The following is a 20,271-nucleotide window of genomic DNA, read 5'->3' on the forward strand; positions in this document are numbered from 1 at the left end:
TGCAAGCACTAGCAGCAAGTTGCTTCTTTTATGACAAGCCACAACAATCACTTTCGAGTATTATGTAACCGGGATAATATTAATAATATTTTTTTAAACTATAGGAAAAACAATATGTAGACACATACAAGAGGCCATTGAGGAGGTTGGGCCACAGAATGTCATGCAAGTGGTCACAGACAATGCAAGCAATAGAGTCCACATATCCACACATTGTCTAGACACCACAGATTTGATGGAGGACATCGGCCACATCCGTTGGGTTGCTTCCTTAGCAGACAAAGCCAAGGAGATAATAAACTTTGTGACTCAAAAGTCATTTGCACTTGCCGTATTTCGATCCCACCGCCAATGGGAACTAGTAAAGCCAGCAAAAACCAGATTTTTACTTATTCCTTGTCTTGTGCTGGTAAGTCTATTTGGATATCAAGTCTTCTTTTTCCTTGGTTTTCTTAGGGCTTAGGGTTTTGTATGATCTTTCATAATTCTTTTACATATTCCAAAGTGCACGGTAGTAAAGTGCAAGGATGCACTGCGGCGTATGGTAGTTGGCCAGGAGTGGATCGAGTGGCCCAAGTCTACCACGCCTGCTACCATAAGCATATAGAACACTATCTTTGACAATGAGTTTTGGACAAAGGCAAATGGATTGTAGTGTGCATTATTGCTTGTGGTGTCTATGCTGTGACTCTCTGATTTTGAGGGAACTACCATGGGACTTTTTTACGAGTTCATGGAGAGGCTTCGATGAGCTATTACGGGGTCCCTGACCATTAGCCTTGATAGGTATTGCTTGAACTATATTTGGATGATTCAATATTCATAATTTAATCATGATTCATAAATAAACCATAACGATTAAAATTTGGAATGCTTGTTTGTGACATGTGTAGGATTTCTCTCATGCTGAGGATTTTTGAGAGGAGATGGTCTTGGTTCTGAAGGCCTATCCACTGTGTTGCACACATCCTCCATCTTGCATGGAGAAGTGATAGCCAGAGGTTTGGCCGTGTTGCTTTGACCGCATGGAATGAGTATATTGAGAAGGTTTATCATGATGGGGCTATGCAAAATCAGCCTGAGGAAGACCTCTTAGAGTACAAAGGTAATAGAGGTAATTTCTCCCGCCAGGTTACATGTGATCTGGAAAACTAGGCATTGCTTATCTCCAAGTGGGAGAAGTTTGGTGGATTGAATCCCACACTGCAGAGATTAGCCTTCCGAGTTCTTTCGCAAGAGGTGAGCTCGTCAGGCGCTAAGAGACTGTGGAGCATTATGGGTGACACACAAAGGACCAAAACACGTATAGTTGGTTTGTAATTTCTAATATGTATATTATATAATATAAACAACATTATGTCTAAGTTCTAACTCCTAACTTGTTTTAAAAATAATTTCAAACTGAACACAAGTCAACTTGATTGGTTAGCTTCATCCTTCAATGAGACTATGACCACAAGCGCCATGCTTAAGAGGCTCTCAAAGGGTCTGATTCACTTGATTCCTAAGGAGGGTGGTGACGACAAATGGGAGATTCGGCAGTGGAGACCCATCACCCTCCTAGGAACCGCTTACAAGATTTTAGCAAGGCCATCAGCTGGAGACTTCAGCCTTTCCTTCCTGACTTGATCCATGATACTTAGATAGGTTTTGTTCAAGATCGGTGCATTCTGAACAACATCTTCACCTTCTCGGAGGTGACAGCTTCGGCCAGGATGCGGCAGCAGGATCTCATTGTGCTTCTTTGGATTTTAAGAAAGCGTATGACAGAATTGACTAGGGCTTTATGGAGGGCATGATGTACCGGATGAGTATACCAGTGGAGTGGATCTCTGGTGTTTCTGGACTTTACTCGGCCTCTCAGAGTCAGGTTCTCATTCAGGGAGCCAAAGGTGACAGATTTTCCCTTGCTCGCTTGGTCCGGCATGGCTGCCTACTAGCACCCTACCTATTTCTATTTGTCGCCAAGGCCATGAGCAATTTTCTCTCAACTTAGGAGACTGGGCTCCAAGGATTGCATCTCCCCATCTGTACTCAGGAGGAGCTGCTAGACACTGAGTTTGCAGATGACACAGCAACATACTTATCCGGAGATGTGGGAAATCTTCAGACATTTGCAGAGGCGATAGAGATCTTCTATCGCGTATCAGGAGCACTCCACCTGCTCCGACTTGGCGTCCAGTAGAGGCTCTCCAGTGGATCTCGAGGGGCACTCCAATCCGTTATCTTGGATGCTGAGCGGGCATCGATATCTCTCTAGACTAGCAGCTATCCCCTCTTCTTTTGAGCATTCGAAAGAAGCTTTTGTATTGGAGTTCAGCGAGGCTTCCTTAGCCGTCGAGTGGTGGCGGCAAACCACATTCTTCTTGCTACCATGTGGTATATTACTTCTTGCTGGGCCTTTTTTTCGAGCCTGCATTGGTCAAGTTCAGAGGTTGATCCACAATTTTTTATGGGCCAACAATGGGAGGCCTGCCCAGGCCAAGCTAGCCTAGAGAGTGATCATACAGCCGTGCCATAGAGGGGGCCTAGGCATCATCGACCCCGCCATTCAGAGCCGTGCCCTATTGGGCAAGTTGATTGTTAGGACTTCTCCCAGGCAGTGAGCCTTGAAAGAACTTCCTTCTGGCCAGAATTTCAGCCCATACTCTGAGCCTGGGGGCCCTTGGCCGCAGAGCACTAGATGGATCTTCACAGAGATGTGGCCCCACGGCTTTAGCCAAGCCTTTGAGGACAGATTTGCCACCAACCTACTACGAGCTTGGGATCACCTTAGGCCGGCCCTCCAACGGTCAATTCCAGTAGCCTCCGAGAAGCGTCTACGCAACAGCCCCTCATATAGAACCCCCTGATCCATTTACCTAGTGGCCACATGTTCGGGGCCCGCCGACCTCATGTATCCTGGGGAGCGTTGCGCACAGGACCTGCAAGATCCCTTGGAGATTGATTGTCTTGCATTCAAACAGCTTTCCCTAGAGGCTTAAGAGAGAGTCTTGGCTTGGATCCGGGGTTGGGACAGACTCAACTTCGACATCGACTTTGCTATGTAGGTTGTCTTTGTCTCCCGAGGTAGGACTTCACCTCTGGATCCTTTGCACTAAGCCATGCTACATGAGTCTTGGAGACCTGCTTTTATGCCTTTGAGCCATGCTCATGAGCCTCTGGGTCAGCATTGGGGAACATGTCTTGTTTCTTTGATAGTGTTGTATAGAGACTATTAAAGGTTTGCCAGGCATCACCTCCATCACTCCGAAGGGGGGTATTGGGTATTTCAAAGGTAGTTGGTGTGAACACCCTCTATGGGTGTGAACAGCCCTTATTAAAATCTAGGTCAGAAGATAAGGCTTCATGCCTACCTTGCCCGAGAGGAGTTACCTCGGACCGGGCCTCCACACTCCACTGGGCCCGACGCCCCCCGCCCCCCGGCTGTCGTTCACGATCCCCTCATCGGCTTCAGATCCAAGACATGCTCCACCGCCATCGAGCTACCTTTTCACGTGACGTAGCTTAGGGAGACGACCTCTTGACCATACTCATTCGCCCCATGCTTGATATTTTGGAGAGTGGTATACCATCTACTGGGAGCTGATGCTGCTCTCATGTTTCTATGTTCTTAGTATTCCATGATGAGTTTCCATGGACAATTTTGTATCACCCTAGTGAGATAGCTATGTTTATGTTTTGTTTCTATTTTATTTTCCATTCCATGATGAGATACGCCATGGACATTATTGTATCACTTTGGTCTCATAGGCCCATTGGGTCTTTAGTAGACACTTAATATATCCTTCTTTCTTTCTTTCTAATTACAAGAGTATCATTTGAGTTGTGCAACATATTTCTCGTCCTACCCTGCTCGCGCTGCGCACCCTGGCTGTGCTGCACCTGGCGTTGCCCTGTTCGCGCTATGCTACGCCTATCCCCGCCTGAGCTACCCTGCCTGTGCTGCGCACCCCTTGTGCTGCACCTAGAGTTGCTGTGCTAGCCTGCTTGTGCTGCCAGAAATACTCTCTCTCACCTCTGTTCGCTACTGTCGCCGCCGCCTACTCCTTGGGCCGTCTGGCTGTCTGATAGCTCTCTCTCTCTTCTCTCTCGCCTTTGTTCGCTATTGTTGCCGCCGCCTTCTCCCCGCTGTTCTCTGTTCGCTACTGTCGCCGCTGCCTTCTCCCCGCTGTTCTCTGTTCGCTACTGTCGCTGTTCGCTGCTCCTCTCTCTCAGCTACATGGATACTCATCTTTCTCATGGGGTACGGTGTGCTATTGGTCAGATGCGCACACAGAGACAGAGTTACATTACAAATGTCACTGTCCAGTATATTATGAGATACGAGGCCGTTTTCACTGCCTGTTTAGAGAGGGTTTCGGACCACTTTCTAGAGGCATGAGATACCAGGATCAGAAATGCCTCGGATTATACTTGCTGGAGATTCGTAGACATAGAGAGGGTCTATTGAGAGGGAGGGGATCAGAGAGGGAGAGACACCTACAGAGGCAGATTACAGACTTCTTTCGACCAGAGATTGAGCAGTCAGGCCAGCAGGCATTGCAGATAGCCCCAGAGTATAGCCACACCACCAGAGGTACACTGATTGATCGGGCTATAGAGCTAGGGCGGTCCAGGCGCCCAAAGATGAGAGGCCCATCTCGACATCGGCGGAGACTACAGCAGAGGATCAGGACCATACTAGCACGGCATGGGAGACGTCCAGTCAGAGTCACCATGGAAGACATTGAGGATATCCGCCATCGACCGATGAGAGACATCTTTGGATAGTGATGTGTATGATGCTTACCTTTGTTGCTAGAGTTTTCCTCCTAGATGTTATCCATCAGGAGCTCCTAGTACTGTACTTTTCCTCATAGTTGTTTCAGTTTCAGTTAGTTGTTTAGTTGTTTTCAGCTTTTCTTACATAGACATTGTATCAGATCCACCAATTGTTGTAACCTTTTTGGTCTCATAGGTCATTTTGGCCTTCTGAAGACGTTAATATAACATTTCATTTCTCTCTCTCCATTATCAGGAGCAGACGCCCGACTGGCAAGAAGTCCACACAGAGACAGATTACTCAGTTCTTCAGAGGGACTACCCGAGAGGGGACACAGCCGACAGCCCAGCAGTGGGCACCCCGTGGGACTCTAGTTGAGAGAGCTATCCAGTTGGGCAGATCTAGACGCCCGAGGGTTCGCGGATCCTCACATCGGAGATGGTGCCTACACTGGAGGATTCAGAGCATCATTGCGAGGCATCGGGCTCGTCCGACCAGGCATCTCACTATGGCAGATATCCAGGCCATCCGGCAGAGACCCATGCTAGAGCTCCTAGGATGATTACGACTCCAGCCATATATTGTTGTACTCCCCCATATTCATGTATTCATGTACCCCATTTTGACTAGTAGCATTAGCTTCCCACTCTCCCTAGTTGCTGCTTCCGGATGCCCCCTACTGATGTATTGTGGGGCTAGATACTTACTCCTTACCTTCAGTTCGTTCTTTTCTTTTCCAGACAGTGTATCAGATGTCACATGGTTGTAACTTTGGTCTCATAGGTCACTTTGGCCTTTTGAAGACGTCAATATAACATTTCATTTCTCTCTCTCTCTCGCCTCTGTTCGCTACTGTCGCCACCGCCGCCGCCTCCTCCTCCTCCTCCTCTTTTTCCCACCCTCCCTCCCTCCCTCCCTCCTTTTCTTAGGGCCCCCAAGGCAGCAACATAACACACTCTCTCTCTCTTTTCTCTACATGGCTTGACCCCCCCCCCCCCCCCTGCTGCTGTTTCGCGTTGCGCGCAGGTGTCATGGATTAATTTCCAGTCCATTGGCTGTGGGAAGTACTGTAAAAAGTCATGGCCAAGACCGAAGTTAAAGAGGAGCTCGTGAAGGTGGAGGACAAACTCAGCACAATTATCAAAGAAAACAAGAAGATGGTCGACTCTTCCGTTACCACAATCATACACCGCCTCTCCAAACTCGAGAAGGGATTTGACAAAATCCAAGAGCTCGAAGAGAGAACATCGAGGCAAGAGGCTGAGATTTCAGCCTTAAAGGAGGAACTAGTGAAGGCCAAATTGCATGCTAAAAGTCAAGCGGCTGAAATCTTAGCCCTCAAAAAGGAGTTGGAAGCCACTTCACAAGGCAAGCTTGAGGATGGAAAATCTCAGCCCTCCTTTATTGAAGAGCTGAATACCATCAAGGAACAAATGAGGATCATTCGAGAGGAGGAGCAACATAAAGAGAAGACATCTTCATGGGTGGAGGTGATCACAGAGACACAAAAGAAGATGGACAAGGCGGAGAAATGGATCAAGGTCACCAAGAAAGGGAAAGGTAAAGAATCGCCACCCATCCCCACTCCCACCATCATCAACATGACCCTTGAAGAGAAGCAAAGGAGAAAGACCCGGGCCTTACATGTACGAGTGTCCGGTCTAAAAGACTGTGATGATGCGGAAGGGGAAACCAAGGAGCTCTTCTCTATGATGGGCATTGAAGCCACGCACACAAAGGCATGGAGAGTGGGAAAGAAAAGAGAAGGTAGTGGCGAATCTTCTAAGGAGAGAGCACTTATCATTCGTTTCCCCTCCATGGAAGCGAAGAAGGACTTCTTGAAGAGACGTCCTACACTCGAGAAGACATGAATATTTCTTGGAGATGACCTCACACTCTCGCAACTTGCCCACATGAAAGAAGTGATGCCCGAGATAAGAGCAGCACGAGAGAAAGGGAAAGTGGCCTTCTATAGAGATGGTAGAGTGGTGATTATGGAGAGGCGCTCTTCATGACGGCACGAGACCTATGGGACTACACTCAAAGTTGCTACTTGGAATTGTAATGGATCTCTACGCCTTGATGTAGGGGCTTTTGAGGATAGTTTCACTGGGAGGGACATCATCTTCTACTGTGAGACGCATCAGGCTCCTGGACAGTCCATGCCACATGTTAGTGGATACTGATGGGAGACAGCTTGTAGAGACAGCAGACTCGTTCAAAGCATAGAGGACGGGGCTCACGAGGAGTGGCAGTATTGTTTAGAGAGGAGCTGCAGCCACTGATACATATAGTCCACAGAGATGAGTAGGCTAGGTACATGTGGGTTAGACTGAGGGCAGAGACGGGCAGATATCTCTACATTGCTATATGCTATTTTGCTCCTAGTACATCAGTGTATGCATCACCTAGCGGGCAGTCTCCCTTTTCTATTTTGGATGATCAAATTTGGGAGTTCTCCGGGGATGGTGACATCATTCTCCTTGGGGACTTCAATGCCAGGACCGCCCATAACCAGACAGTATTTTATGATACCTCAGAGGAGATGTTAAGGGAGCTTGATGTTAGGGATATGGGCCTATCTAGACTCTCACAGGATGAGGAACACACTGAGTATGGGCGGTATTTGATAGACATGGGGACTGCACATGGATTGGCCATCTTGAATGGCCTACAGAGATTCCCGAGACAGCGGGCGGTTTCACTAGCTTACCACATCGGCATGGTGCTAGTACAGTGGACTATGTTATGGCTCATCCCAGTCTCATTCCCTCTTTTCAGGATTTTGTGGTAGGCACTAGGACGGTTGGAGTAGCAGTGGATCATGCTATCTTGTCCTTCACTCTTCACATTTTAGTTCAGTACAGCTCCATGGGGATAGGTCTCCACACACACTCGTTGTCTCCACACACACTCGTTATACCTTTACGAGGGAGACTGACACCGTATACATGGATGAGATATACAGACGCTTATGTGCAGACGCTTATGTGCTGAGGAGCCGGGGCGGCCATTAGATGAGCTCACTCCGATATTGATAGAGACGCTTCATGCTGCAGCATCAGAGGCATATCCCCATAGTCAGCCTACACGGAGACGATCTGGACATGCCCCAAAACAGCTAGTATGATGAGGAGGATCAGACAGAGATATGCTTGCAGAGCTTATTGCTATGATGTTTGACCGAGCCATGTGTGAGGGTTTTCCTAAGACTTGGAATATGTCCACGATTGTGCCTATCTTCAAGTCACGGGATCCCATGCTTCCTGGGAATTATCGTACCATCATGATTGGTCACACATTGGCTAGATTATATGCATCTATTCTTGAGCAGGAGTTGAGTAGATGGGTAGAGAGAGAGGGCATCCGTGCATCAGGGCAGGCAGGGTTCAGGAGAGGTTTCTCCACTCTTGACCATATCTTGACACTCAGAGCTATTATTGAGGAGGGCAGATCATATAGCAGGAGGATTTATTGTTGCTTTGTGGATTTTCGCAAAGCTTTTGACACAGTACCGAGAGCCAGACTGATGCGCAGACTACAGGAGATGGGAGTGCCCACAGAGCTGATTTGGGGAATCATGGCTTTATACAGGACCGTTGTGGGGCAGGTACGTACTACTCAGGGTATATCTGAGATGGTTCACTCCACTATTGGGGTGAAACAAGGCTGCCCCCTTTCTCCCACCTTATTTGGGATGTATGTGGATGAGGTTTCGGACTATGTAGAGCAGGAGGGTGACAGAGGAGCACAGCTAGCAGGGACATGGATTCCGCTGTTATTGTATGCTGATGATATTGTGTTGATCTCAGATTCTCCAGAGGGGATGCAGCGTCATTTGGATGCATTTCACACGTTTGCACAGGACAGTGGATTGTCTGTTAACCTTGGTAAAACCAAGGTGATGGTGACCTCCTAACACCACAGCATAGTGGGTTAGGAGGTCAACACCCACCTTTACATATGGTCAGGAGACAGTGGAGTATACAGATGCATATACTTACCTTGGTGTGGTTTTTAGTGGCCCACTATTTTCCTTGAGGAGAGCAGCGGAGACCAGATTGACCAGAGCTTATGCAGCATTGGGGAGACTAGAGAGGATGTGTTCGCAGGTTTAGTTTCAGGAACCTCGAACAAAGCTCTGGCTCTTTGACACTTTGGTCACTTCAGCCATGCTGTATGGAGTGGAGATATGGGGACCCTCAGTGGATCACCACAGCTGAGCTGGTAGCACTGATGGATGGAGATGTATGGAGAGGCCCTTGGTTTCTATGATTTCCCAGATGATTAGGGCCAAGGCCTCCGTACCACATGATATTATCCGTGCAGAGATGGCTGCCCCCCCATTGGTAGTAGAGGCACTCACTCGATCAGTCTCCTTTACACATAGCACTTGGACTCTCCCTAGAGACAGATATGCTCGCTTAGCCCTGGAGTCTTCACGACAGTTGGCATCACAGGGAGACGGATCATGTTGGTATGCACATATGACAGCTTGGTTCCAACTGCAGTATGGACAGGCTACCTCCATTTTAGTACTCCCTGGATGCACCCTCCCTCTCTCTCACACGAGCAGAGATTACCAAACTTATCAGGTAGGACTTGACTCAACTGGACACTAGGAGGACATGGATACAGCCGACACACGAGCTTGGTATGAAGATGGCTTCTAGAGATCATCTTCTCCAGCTCACGGAGGATGGGTTTGTGATTAGACCCAGCTACATGGATACTCATCTTTCTCATGGGGTACAGTGTGCTATTGGTCACGGAGGATGGGTTTGTGATTAGACCCAGCTACATGGATACTCATCTTTCTCATGGGGTACAGTGTGCTATTGGTCAAATGCGCACATTCTCACACCAGCTAGAGATTGGGACTGGCAGATTCAAAGGAGTACCAGCTGAGGCCAGGATTTGTCAGTTGTGCCAGATGGAGCCAGAGACAGAGTTACATTACATATGTCACTGTCCAGTATATTATGAGATACGAGGTCGTTTTCACTGCCTGTTCAGAGAGGGTTTCGGACCACTTTCCAGAGTCATGAGATACCAGGATCAGAGATGCCTCGGATTATACTTGCTGGAGCTACGTAGGCATAGAGAGGGTCTCTAGAGAGGGAGGGGATCAGAGAGGGAGAGACCTACAGAGGCAGATTACAGACTTCTTTCGACCAGAGATTGAGCAGTCAGGCCAGCAGGCATTGCAGCTAGCCCCAGAGTATAGCCGCACCAGAGGTACACTGATTGATCGAGCTATAGAGCTGGGGCGGTCCAGGTCCCCCAAGATGAGAGGCCCATCTCGACACCGGCGGAGACTACAACAGAGGATCAGGACCATACTAGCACGGCATGGGAGACATCCAGTTAGAGTACTCACCACGGAGGACATTGAGGATATCCACCATTGACCGATGAGAGACATCTTTGGATAGTGATGTATATGATGCTTACCTTTGTTGCTGGAGTTTTCCTTCCCAGATGAGATGCTATCCATTAGGAGCTCCTAGTACCTTACTTTTCCTCATAGTTGTTGTTTCAGTTTCAGTTAGTTGTTTAGTTTTTCTTACACAGACATTGTATCAAATCCACCAATTGTTGTAACCTTTTTGGTCTCATAGGTCATTTTGGCCTTTTGAGGACGTTAATATATCATTTCATTTCTCCCTCCCTCGCCATCGCCTATGTATCACATATTACACCCCCATTATGGTACTGGTTGGAGCTAGACAGATCTGCATTGCATTCTTGTAAACCCTGCGCATATAGGTTGCATACTGAGCCTCTAGCAGTAGTGCTCCATCCATCACACCCCCCCACTAGCTCAGTACTTTCATAGTTTATTTCATGTTCATTTTGTCCTTTTTTTTTCTGGACATCCAAAAGACATTGACAGTTGTACATTGATTTGTCTCATAGGTCGAGTTCGGCCTCTAGTAGACGTTAATACAGCTTTCTTTCTTTCTTTCTTACTCTCTCTGCACCATATGTATGGCTTGAACCTCCATCTCTATCCTTGTATATGTATCACCCTGGCACCATGGATTCCTACAAATAGCTCCTTGGAAGCAATCGTCTAGTGTTTCAAAGGCTCCCACTTCATCCATCCATTGCACTTCCGAACTCCTCCTTTAGTTGAGATTGGCAAGGACGTACTTCTTTAAGCCCTCATCCCTTGGCCTTTTATCCTCCGAGCAACATGCAATAAGACCACAGACTTTTGCGGTGTGGTCTTGTACCTTGTCCTTCCTTTGCTTTAGTTCTCATAGCTGGAGAAAATTCCAAGAGAGCACCACCTACAAAGAGTATAGAGAAGCACCCACAAGACGGAAAGAGAACATGCAATGAGAATGTAAAAGCACATTGAGCTTTCTTAGGTTATGGGCGCTCACATTTGTCCACCACCCAAAACTCACTTATTCCCTAGTCTTGTCTCTAGCTCCTTATTCTCCCAGCTTCTAAATCATCAATTAAGGCCTAGGCACATCCTTGGGCATTCCCTAGTGCCATCATTGGTGCCTAAAAGTACATTTACCGATTTCCATGAAGCCCCAAGGCCCAAGCCAAAAAATGGTTTTCTATCATGCCGTTGGGCTCCAGGGACTTTGGGCGTTGGAAACCCGTCTTAGGTCGATGTAGACCTTCAATACACATCTAATCAGCATATTTTCTCTTGTTGTTGGTGGTTTTCACCCTCTGGACCCATCTTGAGCACCTATCCCTTGATTTAGATGCTGCCGTGCCCTTAACACCAGCCTGCGACACAGGAGGCACTCCGGAGTCACTAGAGAGAGAGCTCGATGCTTCTAAGAGAAATGTTCCCGCACCCAAGAATTCTGGACCTTCCACCTGTCAATTGCAGATCCAGGATGTACTCTAGAGACATGGACCACAGGAGGTGGACACCATCGCAACTTTGCGCTCTGGCATGGAGGAGGATGGTTGTATTATTGGATGAGGACACCACATGGCTGGTCAGGTTGATCACACGGTACATGCAAGACCCATATAGTGCGTGAGTCATGTTCTTTGGTATCTAGTTGTTTTCCTTTCATATTTTGTTGGCATATAGTTACCCACAACTTTTGGCCGCCTTGTAGACTCTTTGGGTCTTTCATAGTAGTAAAAATGTGTGTGTGTGTGTGAGAAAGAAAGAAAGTTATATTAATCGTCTTCAAAAGACCCATAGGGCCTATGAGACCAAAAGATTACATCATAGTCCATGTTATATCTCGCCATGGAACAAAAGAAAGAGAAAATGAAAATATAACTGACTAATCAAAAACGAGAAACAGCTGCCTAGAAACTGCCATGAAAATACATCATCAGAGCTAGTATGATCATCCCCCCCGGGTGGGTAGAGGGCCATCTAGGATATCTAGCATAGGTCTATGAGACCAAAAATTACAATGAATCAATTGAGTAACTGAATCATGGAATTACAAACTGAAAATGAAACAAGAACTAAACTAAAAATTGTGCTGTCACTGTCAAAAACAACAGCATCGACACAAACCTGATCAGCTGATGAAACTTGCTCATTCATTGCCTGCTGCCTCAAGATAATTCATTTTTTCTTTCCAGTTCTGAATTGCTGACTGAAGTGAATAATTTTTTGACAATCCTTTGTGAGCCAACTCCAAGTTTGTCATTGGTGATGTGTCATGCTGGGCGAGCCAGTTTTTGATGGCAATATATTCATATGTAAATCCATCAGCTGCAATGTGAGGATTGACCATCACCTCCTGAAATTAGACAATTGCAAATGTCCTTAATAGAAAAAAAATTAAGCTTACACCAAATGAGGCTCCAAATTGTGCTGAAATGCAAGGGCAAATGTAGTTCCAGACAGACTAGAAGTTTTCATGCATGCTTGGGGAGATACCCCTTCCTTTCACTCCTAGTGCTTGCCATTTTTTGGGACTACGATACCCTCTTGTTTGGATTCACAATCAGTGATTGTCTTTCAATTGCCAAACTAGTGGTTGCATCATAGATTAAATCTACACACAATGGTGCTTGTGACATGAAAAACATGTGCACGAGTGCATTAAAATTTGCTGTGGTTGAGAGAGGACAATGTTGCATATACGAGGACCAAGAAGACAAGTGGTATCCTCCCATTCTACAATGCTTGAGTGGCTTAGTGTTATGTACCTTAAAGGAGAAAATTAGGCTGGATGAATTGAACATGTAAGGCTTATTATTATTGGGCTTAGTGTGGTTTGACTTAAGAGTGCTTTATTAGCTGGTACTGATTCCAAGCCTACAAAAATGATTGAATTGCTCGTATAAAGCATCCCCGGTTGGAAGAATTTCCAGGAGATCGGGACCCAGATCAGGCCACGATTAAGCTCTAGCCAGGCACTTTGATTATGAGCTCCAGTGGTATGGGACATCCAGGTTTGCGCAATGCGCTTAGTTGTGTAGGTCTAGGTCTAGCCTCCGGGTCAGGGTTGCTCCGTAGGGAGCTATGCTCAACAAGCTTGCCAGACCCCTTCAAGTGATCTTTGTGTGTACGTTTGTGCAAGATGGTGGTTAAGGGCTGTCATGGACTCGGGGCATGCCCACCAGATATAGATGCATGTTTCACTTTGCACTATGGATCATAACCCTTGTAGCACATAGCTTTGAAAGGGAAATTTGCTAAGGAATTTTTGATTGACCACATATAGGATGAGCACTCGAGGTCTTGTTTCCAAAAAAAAACTTTTAAGAAGAGTTCATTAAAATGGTTCTTGGCTCAATAACCAAAGCGACATGCCAAACAGTTCAATGCTAAGTCATAGTTTACTTTTATTGAAGAAAACAATAAATTATTAAAAGTTAATCAAACAAAATGTAATTCAACAAGAACAAGGAAGGACCTCAGAGAGAGGGCAAATGAAAAAGCTCGGGATTACACCATTGTGGCGCCCAAAAAAGGATCTCCAGTTCACTTCCATCATGGCTGCAGTCTGAGCAACCACATGAAGCCTCTTCAGGAGAACAAATACCTCTGTTTCTAGAATGGGACGATCTCTTCGTCTCGGCTCTGCACATTGTAGACCAAGTTTTGCTAATTCTACAGCCTCTAATAGTGGCCAGTCTCCTGCAGACTTGTCAAGAACTTCATCAAGCCTATGCTCATCAACAGCTGCTTCAACCAAATCCATGACACCAACCGGTTGCTTGCCCGTCAGCACCTGGAGAATTACAACTCCTAGAGCAAAGACATCAGAATGAGGGCCAAAAGAGCCTGTGCGCAGGTACTCCGGATCCATGTAGGCAAATGTACCAGCAGGACTTGTTTCTCTATAGACAGTGAAGTTGTATGTCAAATTGTTGGGAATCCATCGGGCAAGGCCAGCATCACTTAATTTGCTTACAAAATTGTGGTCCAGCAAAATATTCCCTGGCTTGAGGTCACGATGAACAATCGGCTTCGGTGAAATGTTATGAAGAAACATTAAAGCAGTGGCCACTTCGAAACAGATGCTGAACCGTACATACCAAGGGAGTGGAGGCGTGCCACCTTTGCACATCAAACGATCCTCAAGACTGCCATTTTCCATATACTCATAAACAATGCAGGCTCGCTCTTGGCATGCACCAAGAAGCACTACTACGTGTGGGTGATGAATATGACTCAAAACTTCCACCTGCCAAAAGACAACCATGCATAACATTATGAACCAAATCTGCTGTATTTCATAATGACCATGTGCAGTTGTGCTTGCTGCCACACGAAAGTTTGCAGAGGAGGAGAATGCATGCGAGTGCACACACACATTTATGGATATTAACATGCATGCATGTCTGTATGTGTGTGTGTGCATTCATATCCACATACATACATGTGTATATGTGCATGTGTTTTATATACTTATCAATATTATACATATACTTAAACTACACACACAACCATATATAAAGAAAGAGAGAGAGGAGAGTGAGAAAGATCCCAAAATGACGTGTGAATGTCCACGAGTCTATGCAACAAGTCTGGTGGATTACGCTAGAAATAGCCTTATAAAAAAAAAACATAGTCCGTCGTTTCCAGCATGTATGTAAGCATATTTGCGTGCACATTAGAGAAACTTAAGCACATGTAGAGGGTCACTAACACTTGCACGAGAAAACAAAAAGAAGGGGAGATATCTAGTCACACCTGCAGAAAAGTATAAAGTCAAAGAACACATCACCAAACTATAAAAACAAATCGATGGCGTTTCGACAAATGGGGATGGCAAAACTCACCTCATGTTGAAACTGCTGCTGACCATCTTCCCCTGCTTGCTTGAGGACCTTCACGGCAACCGTCGTATGGTTTATCGTGCCCTTGTAGACACCACCATAACCACCCTCTCCTAGCTTCTGATCCTCACAGAAGTTAGTCGTGGCTTCTTGGAGCTCTTCAAAACTGTAATCTGTATACTCTCTCTGTGCTTTTCTTAACAACCTAGCCACATCTTGCTCTGCTTGCCAAGCTCTCTCTTCAGCATCTTTTCGCAACTTGGTTTCTCTTGCAAGTTCCTTCTTTATGACTTCAAGATTAGCCAGTGCCTCTATATACCTGCTTCTATCTGTTGCTGCTTGTTGAGTTGCCGTAGCTGCTTCCTGTTTGAAATAATCTACTTCTATCTTTGCATTAGAAAGATCAATGACTGTTTCCTCACGTCTCTTCACTTCTTCTGCCACTGCCTGCAGAGCATTTTCCTTATCCATTTTCAAAGCCTCTTTGAGAACAGCACAGAGTTCCTCTCTCTTTCTTATTTCTTCTCTCATTTGGAGCCTAACAGCTGCTAGCTCCTTTGAAGCCATTTCTTCACCTTCATATGTTGCCATATCCAAATCATTCAATGACGTGTTTGGAATCTCGTGAAAACTTGTTAACTCACGGACAGCAGAGGTATGTTGAAAAGGGTTACTAAAACCCTTCCTAAGTCCATTTGTTAAACCCAAGGACTCACAAGGTCCATTACTACCCTGACTGCTACCACATGTAGCTTCCATGCTGTCTGTTATGGGCTTCGACGTGATGACACTTCTTGTGCTAGGGGCTTCTCGTGTTGCTCCTGCAGAATTGTGCCTTACATCCATAACATTGGGTCCTGAAGATCTACACATCAAATGAGAAGTCTTCAATGGTTCATGCTGATTTAATGTGGTACTTGTTAACAGACCTTCACAGGATAATTGAAGTTGGCTCAATGACGGTGCCTTTCCATGGGCATGGTCCAAAGCTGTACCAATCAACTTCAGATCTTCATGATAGAGCTCTTTTCTATTGACCGGAGCATGCCCAGCTTCAGAAGTGAAACTGAATTCTGTGCTCGGAGATGGAATCCAGTATGGTGATCTATTGCCTGTACTCATAGCACAACATCCACACTCAGAAAATGTTTGTGCTACAGCAAAATGTCAGTAGCAAACCTCTCGCTCTTTTTCTGTTCTATGATGAAATATGCCATGGACATTATAGTATCACTTTGGTCTCATAGCCCCATTGGGTCTTTAGTAGATGCTTAATATCTACTTAGAGCTGATGTTGCTCCCATGTTTTTATGTTCTTAGTTTTCCATGATGAGTTTCCATGGACAGTTTTGTATCACCCCAATGAGATAGCTATATTTATGTTTTCATTCTGTTTTATTTTCCATTCCATGATGAGATATGCCATGGACATTATTGTACCACTTTGGTCTCATAGGCCCATTGGGTCTTTAGTAGACGCTTAATATATCTTTTTTTTTTTTCGTGAAATGGTGTTTTATATTATATGTAAGAAAGTACATCAGCCACTTGGCTCACACAGAACCTATGGCCCAAAAAACCCCCCCACAAAAGATCCTCTGAAGGATTATGACCATGCAAACCTGTACACTAATAAGAAAGCCTCCTAACCAAATAAGCATCCCAGATAAAAGCATCAAAGATGAGCCAGCCGAGCCGCCGTAGACCATAACGAAATAACATCTGCATCCAGTAGCTGAGCTGAGAGAAGAGAAGAAAACTGCCAAAGCAGCAAACCGCGGATACGTAGAATGTGCCCATGTATTCCAGACAAGGAATCAAAGATGAACCCATTCCGTGTAGTCCAAATATGCCAAAGTCCTGTCCATCTAAGGAAATGGAATATCACAAGGTGACTGTCCGAAGTAATGACTTGAGGACAAATCCCAAATATCCACTGATGAGTCGAAATAGTAGACCTCTCTACTGCCTCCCAAACGTGAGAGACAAAAGACCAAATCTGACGGGCCACTGGACAACTCATGAACAGATGCATAACTGTTTCAGTGCATGTCGTGCAGAAGAAGCAAGAGGCCAATGTAATTTTACGACGGCTGAGCTGATCCCGTGTAGGTAACCCTCCCACCAACATCCTCCAAATGAAAACCTTACCTTGGTAAGGGAGTTTAGACTACCAACCACGCATAAGAGTTTTCTGCCACCATGATTTAGACTTGTGCAATCCCCACACCTTATTGGCCTTGGCTGAAACCCAATCTTTCTCTGATACGAGCTTATGATAGACCTGGTTAGCAGAAAGTGATATCAAGTCACCAGATTTACATAGTGCCCAATCAAGCCAAGGCTGATCTGCAGATGGCTGAGGCAATGGAGTAAAAGGCTCAACTGCATGCATGATGTCAACCCATAGTGGCTGAAATGTCCGAGGAACCCTAAAGTGCTGCCGAATACGACGAAACGAATATAGCCTGTTACGACCAGGTATCACAGCATCTCGGATTCTAACCAAGCCTAACCTGACCATGCGGTTGAGTCGTATGCGTGAAGCATCTCTGTCTGGCCAAACAATGACACGCGACTCCACAAATGTTTCGAACTGCAAAGAGTTCAAAAGTAGTCTTTCATGACCAGGATCCCACCGAGCCAATAGTAGAACTTCATGCCAAGAAAGGAGAATATGCGATAAAATGTGAGATGAGCGAATACGGACAGGATGAGCCGCATTCACAATGTCCCACCATGAAGCCTGCACACGTGTCCGTCCATGTGACAATCCCTCCAACTCAATCAAGTCACGAGCCATGAATACCCAAGGCTGCTCTTGCAAACACATATCCTGAAAAAGCGCCCACCTACGTGCCACCATATGCAAGCGGACATCCAGTAAAGCAGCCCCACCCATTCTTTTGGGCGTCGTAATGTGATTCCAAGCTATCCATGTTTGACCCATAATATTTCCTTGCCTCTTCCACAGCATAAACCGAATGGGAGTAACCAAACGGAGAAGAGATTTGTGCGTCCAAGGTAGCAAAAAAAAAAAAAGGAAATCATGCTAAGCATAATAACCTGAGCTACCTTAACCTTCACATGCATAGGCCACCCTTGAGCTTTCCAATACATAAATTTATCCGAGATCCGAGCAGAAATCCAAGCAAGAAGCGCTTGGGGGTCCACATCGACACCCACCGGATACCCAAGATGACGAACAATGTCTCCTGTATGCACCACACGGCCTTGCCACCCTAATGCCTCAAGATCAAATTCCGTGCATACAATGAGGGCTGATTTTGTTGAATTTATTTTCAGCCCAGAAGCCAATGCAAAATTATTCCAAGCTTCCATTGCTCGATCTATATTGGCTTTTTCGGCCCTGGGAAACATAAAAGTGTCATCTGCAAGGGCTTGAGCAACCAATTGCTTGCCATGAGGGAGATGCAAACCAACCACTTCACCATGCGATGCCATAGCATCTAGGCGAGATAACATAGGATGAGTGGCAATGGCAAAGAAAAGAGGGCTAAGAGGACAGCCCTGCCGGAGAGAACGGGTGAGAGAAATACCATCCGAAAGTCCTCCATTGAGCATAATCCGCGTGATAGAGCCAGAGCCAAGTAAATGCACCAAATTAGCCATTTTGGGACCAAAGCCCATGGCTGTCATTAACTGAGAAAGGAAAGACCAGCTGACATGATCAAAAGCTTTTTCAAGATCCAACTGCACCATCACAATCTCTTGCTTCTTTGCCTTGGCATAATCCACATTTGAACATTAAGAATATTATGCAAAATATTCCTGCCATGCACAAATCCATATTGATATGGATGAATAAGAGTAGGAAGCACCTTCTGCAAGCGATTGGCAAAAATCTTTGTAAAGATTTTATACATGATACCCATAAGTGAGATTGAGCGCCATTGAGCCAAAGAAGTAGGCGAAGGGACTTTGGGCAACAAACGAAGTATGCCCAACTTCCAATCGGCAGGCATATATTCCTCATCCCAAACTCTTTGACAAATAAGTGTCAAAGGCTCTGCAAGCTGATCAGCATATTTTCGGAAAAACTCATTTGTCAAACCATCCCAACCAGGGCTCTTTTCCATGGGAAGTTTGGAGAGAACAGCTTTCACTTCCCCTTGAGTAACAGGAGCATCAAGCTGCACCGCCATATCAGGGTCAACTTGATATCGTACTTCAGCAAACAATGACTCCCTTGCAGCCAGGACAGCCGGCGAGACATCCTCTCGAGGGGCAAGCAAATCTTCATAAAACCTGATGCAATGCTGAATAACCTCAGAAGGTTGAGTAACAAGGTTGCCTTGGGCATCCATCAGCCTAACAATATTCTCACGCATATGTTTTTGATGCAACTTATCATAGAAGCGATGAGATTGACAGTTAGCATCCCGCAAAGCATCAAGACGTGCAAGTAGTTTAAAGCGAACATATTGTGCTTCCTGCATCCTAGATAGCTCCTTTTTCAGTCATTCTATGGCATCCACAACTTCAGCATCCATAGAGTCAGTAAACATGAACGCCTGCAAGCCCTTTAAAAGCGACTCAAGAAGAGCCACATGCTGTTTTTGTATAGAGGCATTAGCAAGACCATAATGCCGCGCCAATTTCCGAGTGTTGGTAAGGAACACTGGCCAAGCATGATAATCAGCCATGGACACTCTTGTGGAGAAATGTAGTATCAACTGACGCATATAAATATCAAAAACTTCATGCTCCAAAAAAGTGTGATTTAAGCGCAAAGGCAAGCGTCCCAACAAGCCTTTATATGCATCCACAGGATGATAGACCATTTCAAATACAAGCGGCCAATGATCCAACAAAACCTGTTGCTGATCAACCATCATAGTAAGAACCTCTGGCAAAAAGAGATCTTGATGTAAAATATACATCCTATCCAATCTAGCATAAGTGCCCCGAAACTGTTGTGAGGCATAAGTGTAACCCCTTTCATCTGGATGCAACCAAGACCACATGTCTTGTTTTGGCGACCTTGCTGCAAAAGCTTCCCACGCCATTCTCTCCGGGCCATCCATTACAGAATGAGGCGACGTGGCTTGCTCCTCGGAGACACACATATTAAAGTCTCCCATCACAAAGCCAGGATGAGAGATTGAAAGAGCACACAAGTCATTCCACAGCAAACGGCGTGCACGAGCATTATTTGGAGCATACACCCCTAATAACCATAAAGGCGTATCATCCCAAACAATCTGTATCACTAGAAATCTTCCATGAACATCTTGAATCACAAGAGA

The 20,271-nt window shown here is 45.7% G+C and overlaps 1 protein-coding gene across 2 annotated transcripts in view; it reads right to left on the minus strand.

Moving 5' to 3' along the window:
* Positions 1-20,271, minus strand: part of LOC147614534 (U-box domain-containing protein 52-like) — a 154,692-nt gene that overhangs the window by 15,293 nt on the left and 119,128 nt on the right. Inside the window, exons 5-7 of one of the 2 annotated variants that reach the window (XM_086781085.1) lie at positions 15,005-16,113; positions 13,633-14,406; positions 12,282-12,510 (exon numbers count right to left, since the gene is read on the minus strand). In XM_086781085.1, coding sequence (XP_086637211.1) covers positions 12,304-12,510; positions 13,633-14,406; positions 15,005-16,113 — 2,090 coding nt within the window. In that variant the 3' untranslated portion in view covers positions 12,282-12,303. Of the gene's footprint in view, positions 1-12,281; positions 12,511-13,632; positions 14,407-15,004; positions 16,114-20,271 lie in introns of those variants that run through there. The other variant, XM_086781086.1, reaches the window with a different exon arrangement.

This window comes from Cibotium barometz, chromosome 42 (genome assembly GCF_041138505.1).
Source record: "Cibotium barometz isolate CiBa-2024 chromosome 42, ASM4113850v1, whole genome shotgun sequence".
NCBI classification, from domain to species: domain Eukaryota; kingdom Viridiplantae; phylum Streptophyta; class Polypodiopsida; order Cyatheales; family Cibotiaceae; genus Cibotium; species Cibotium barometz.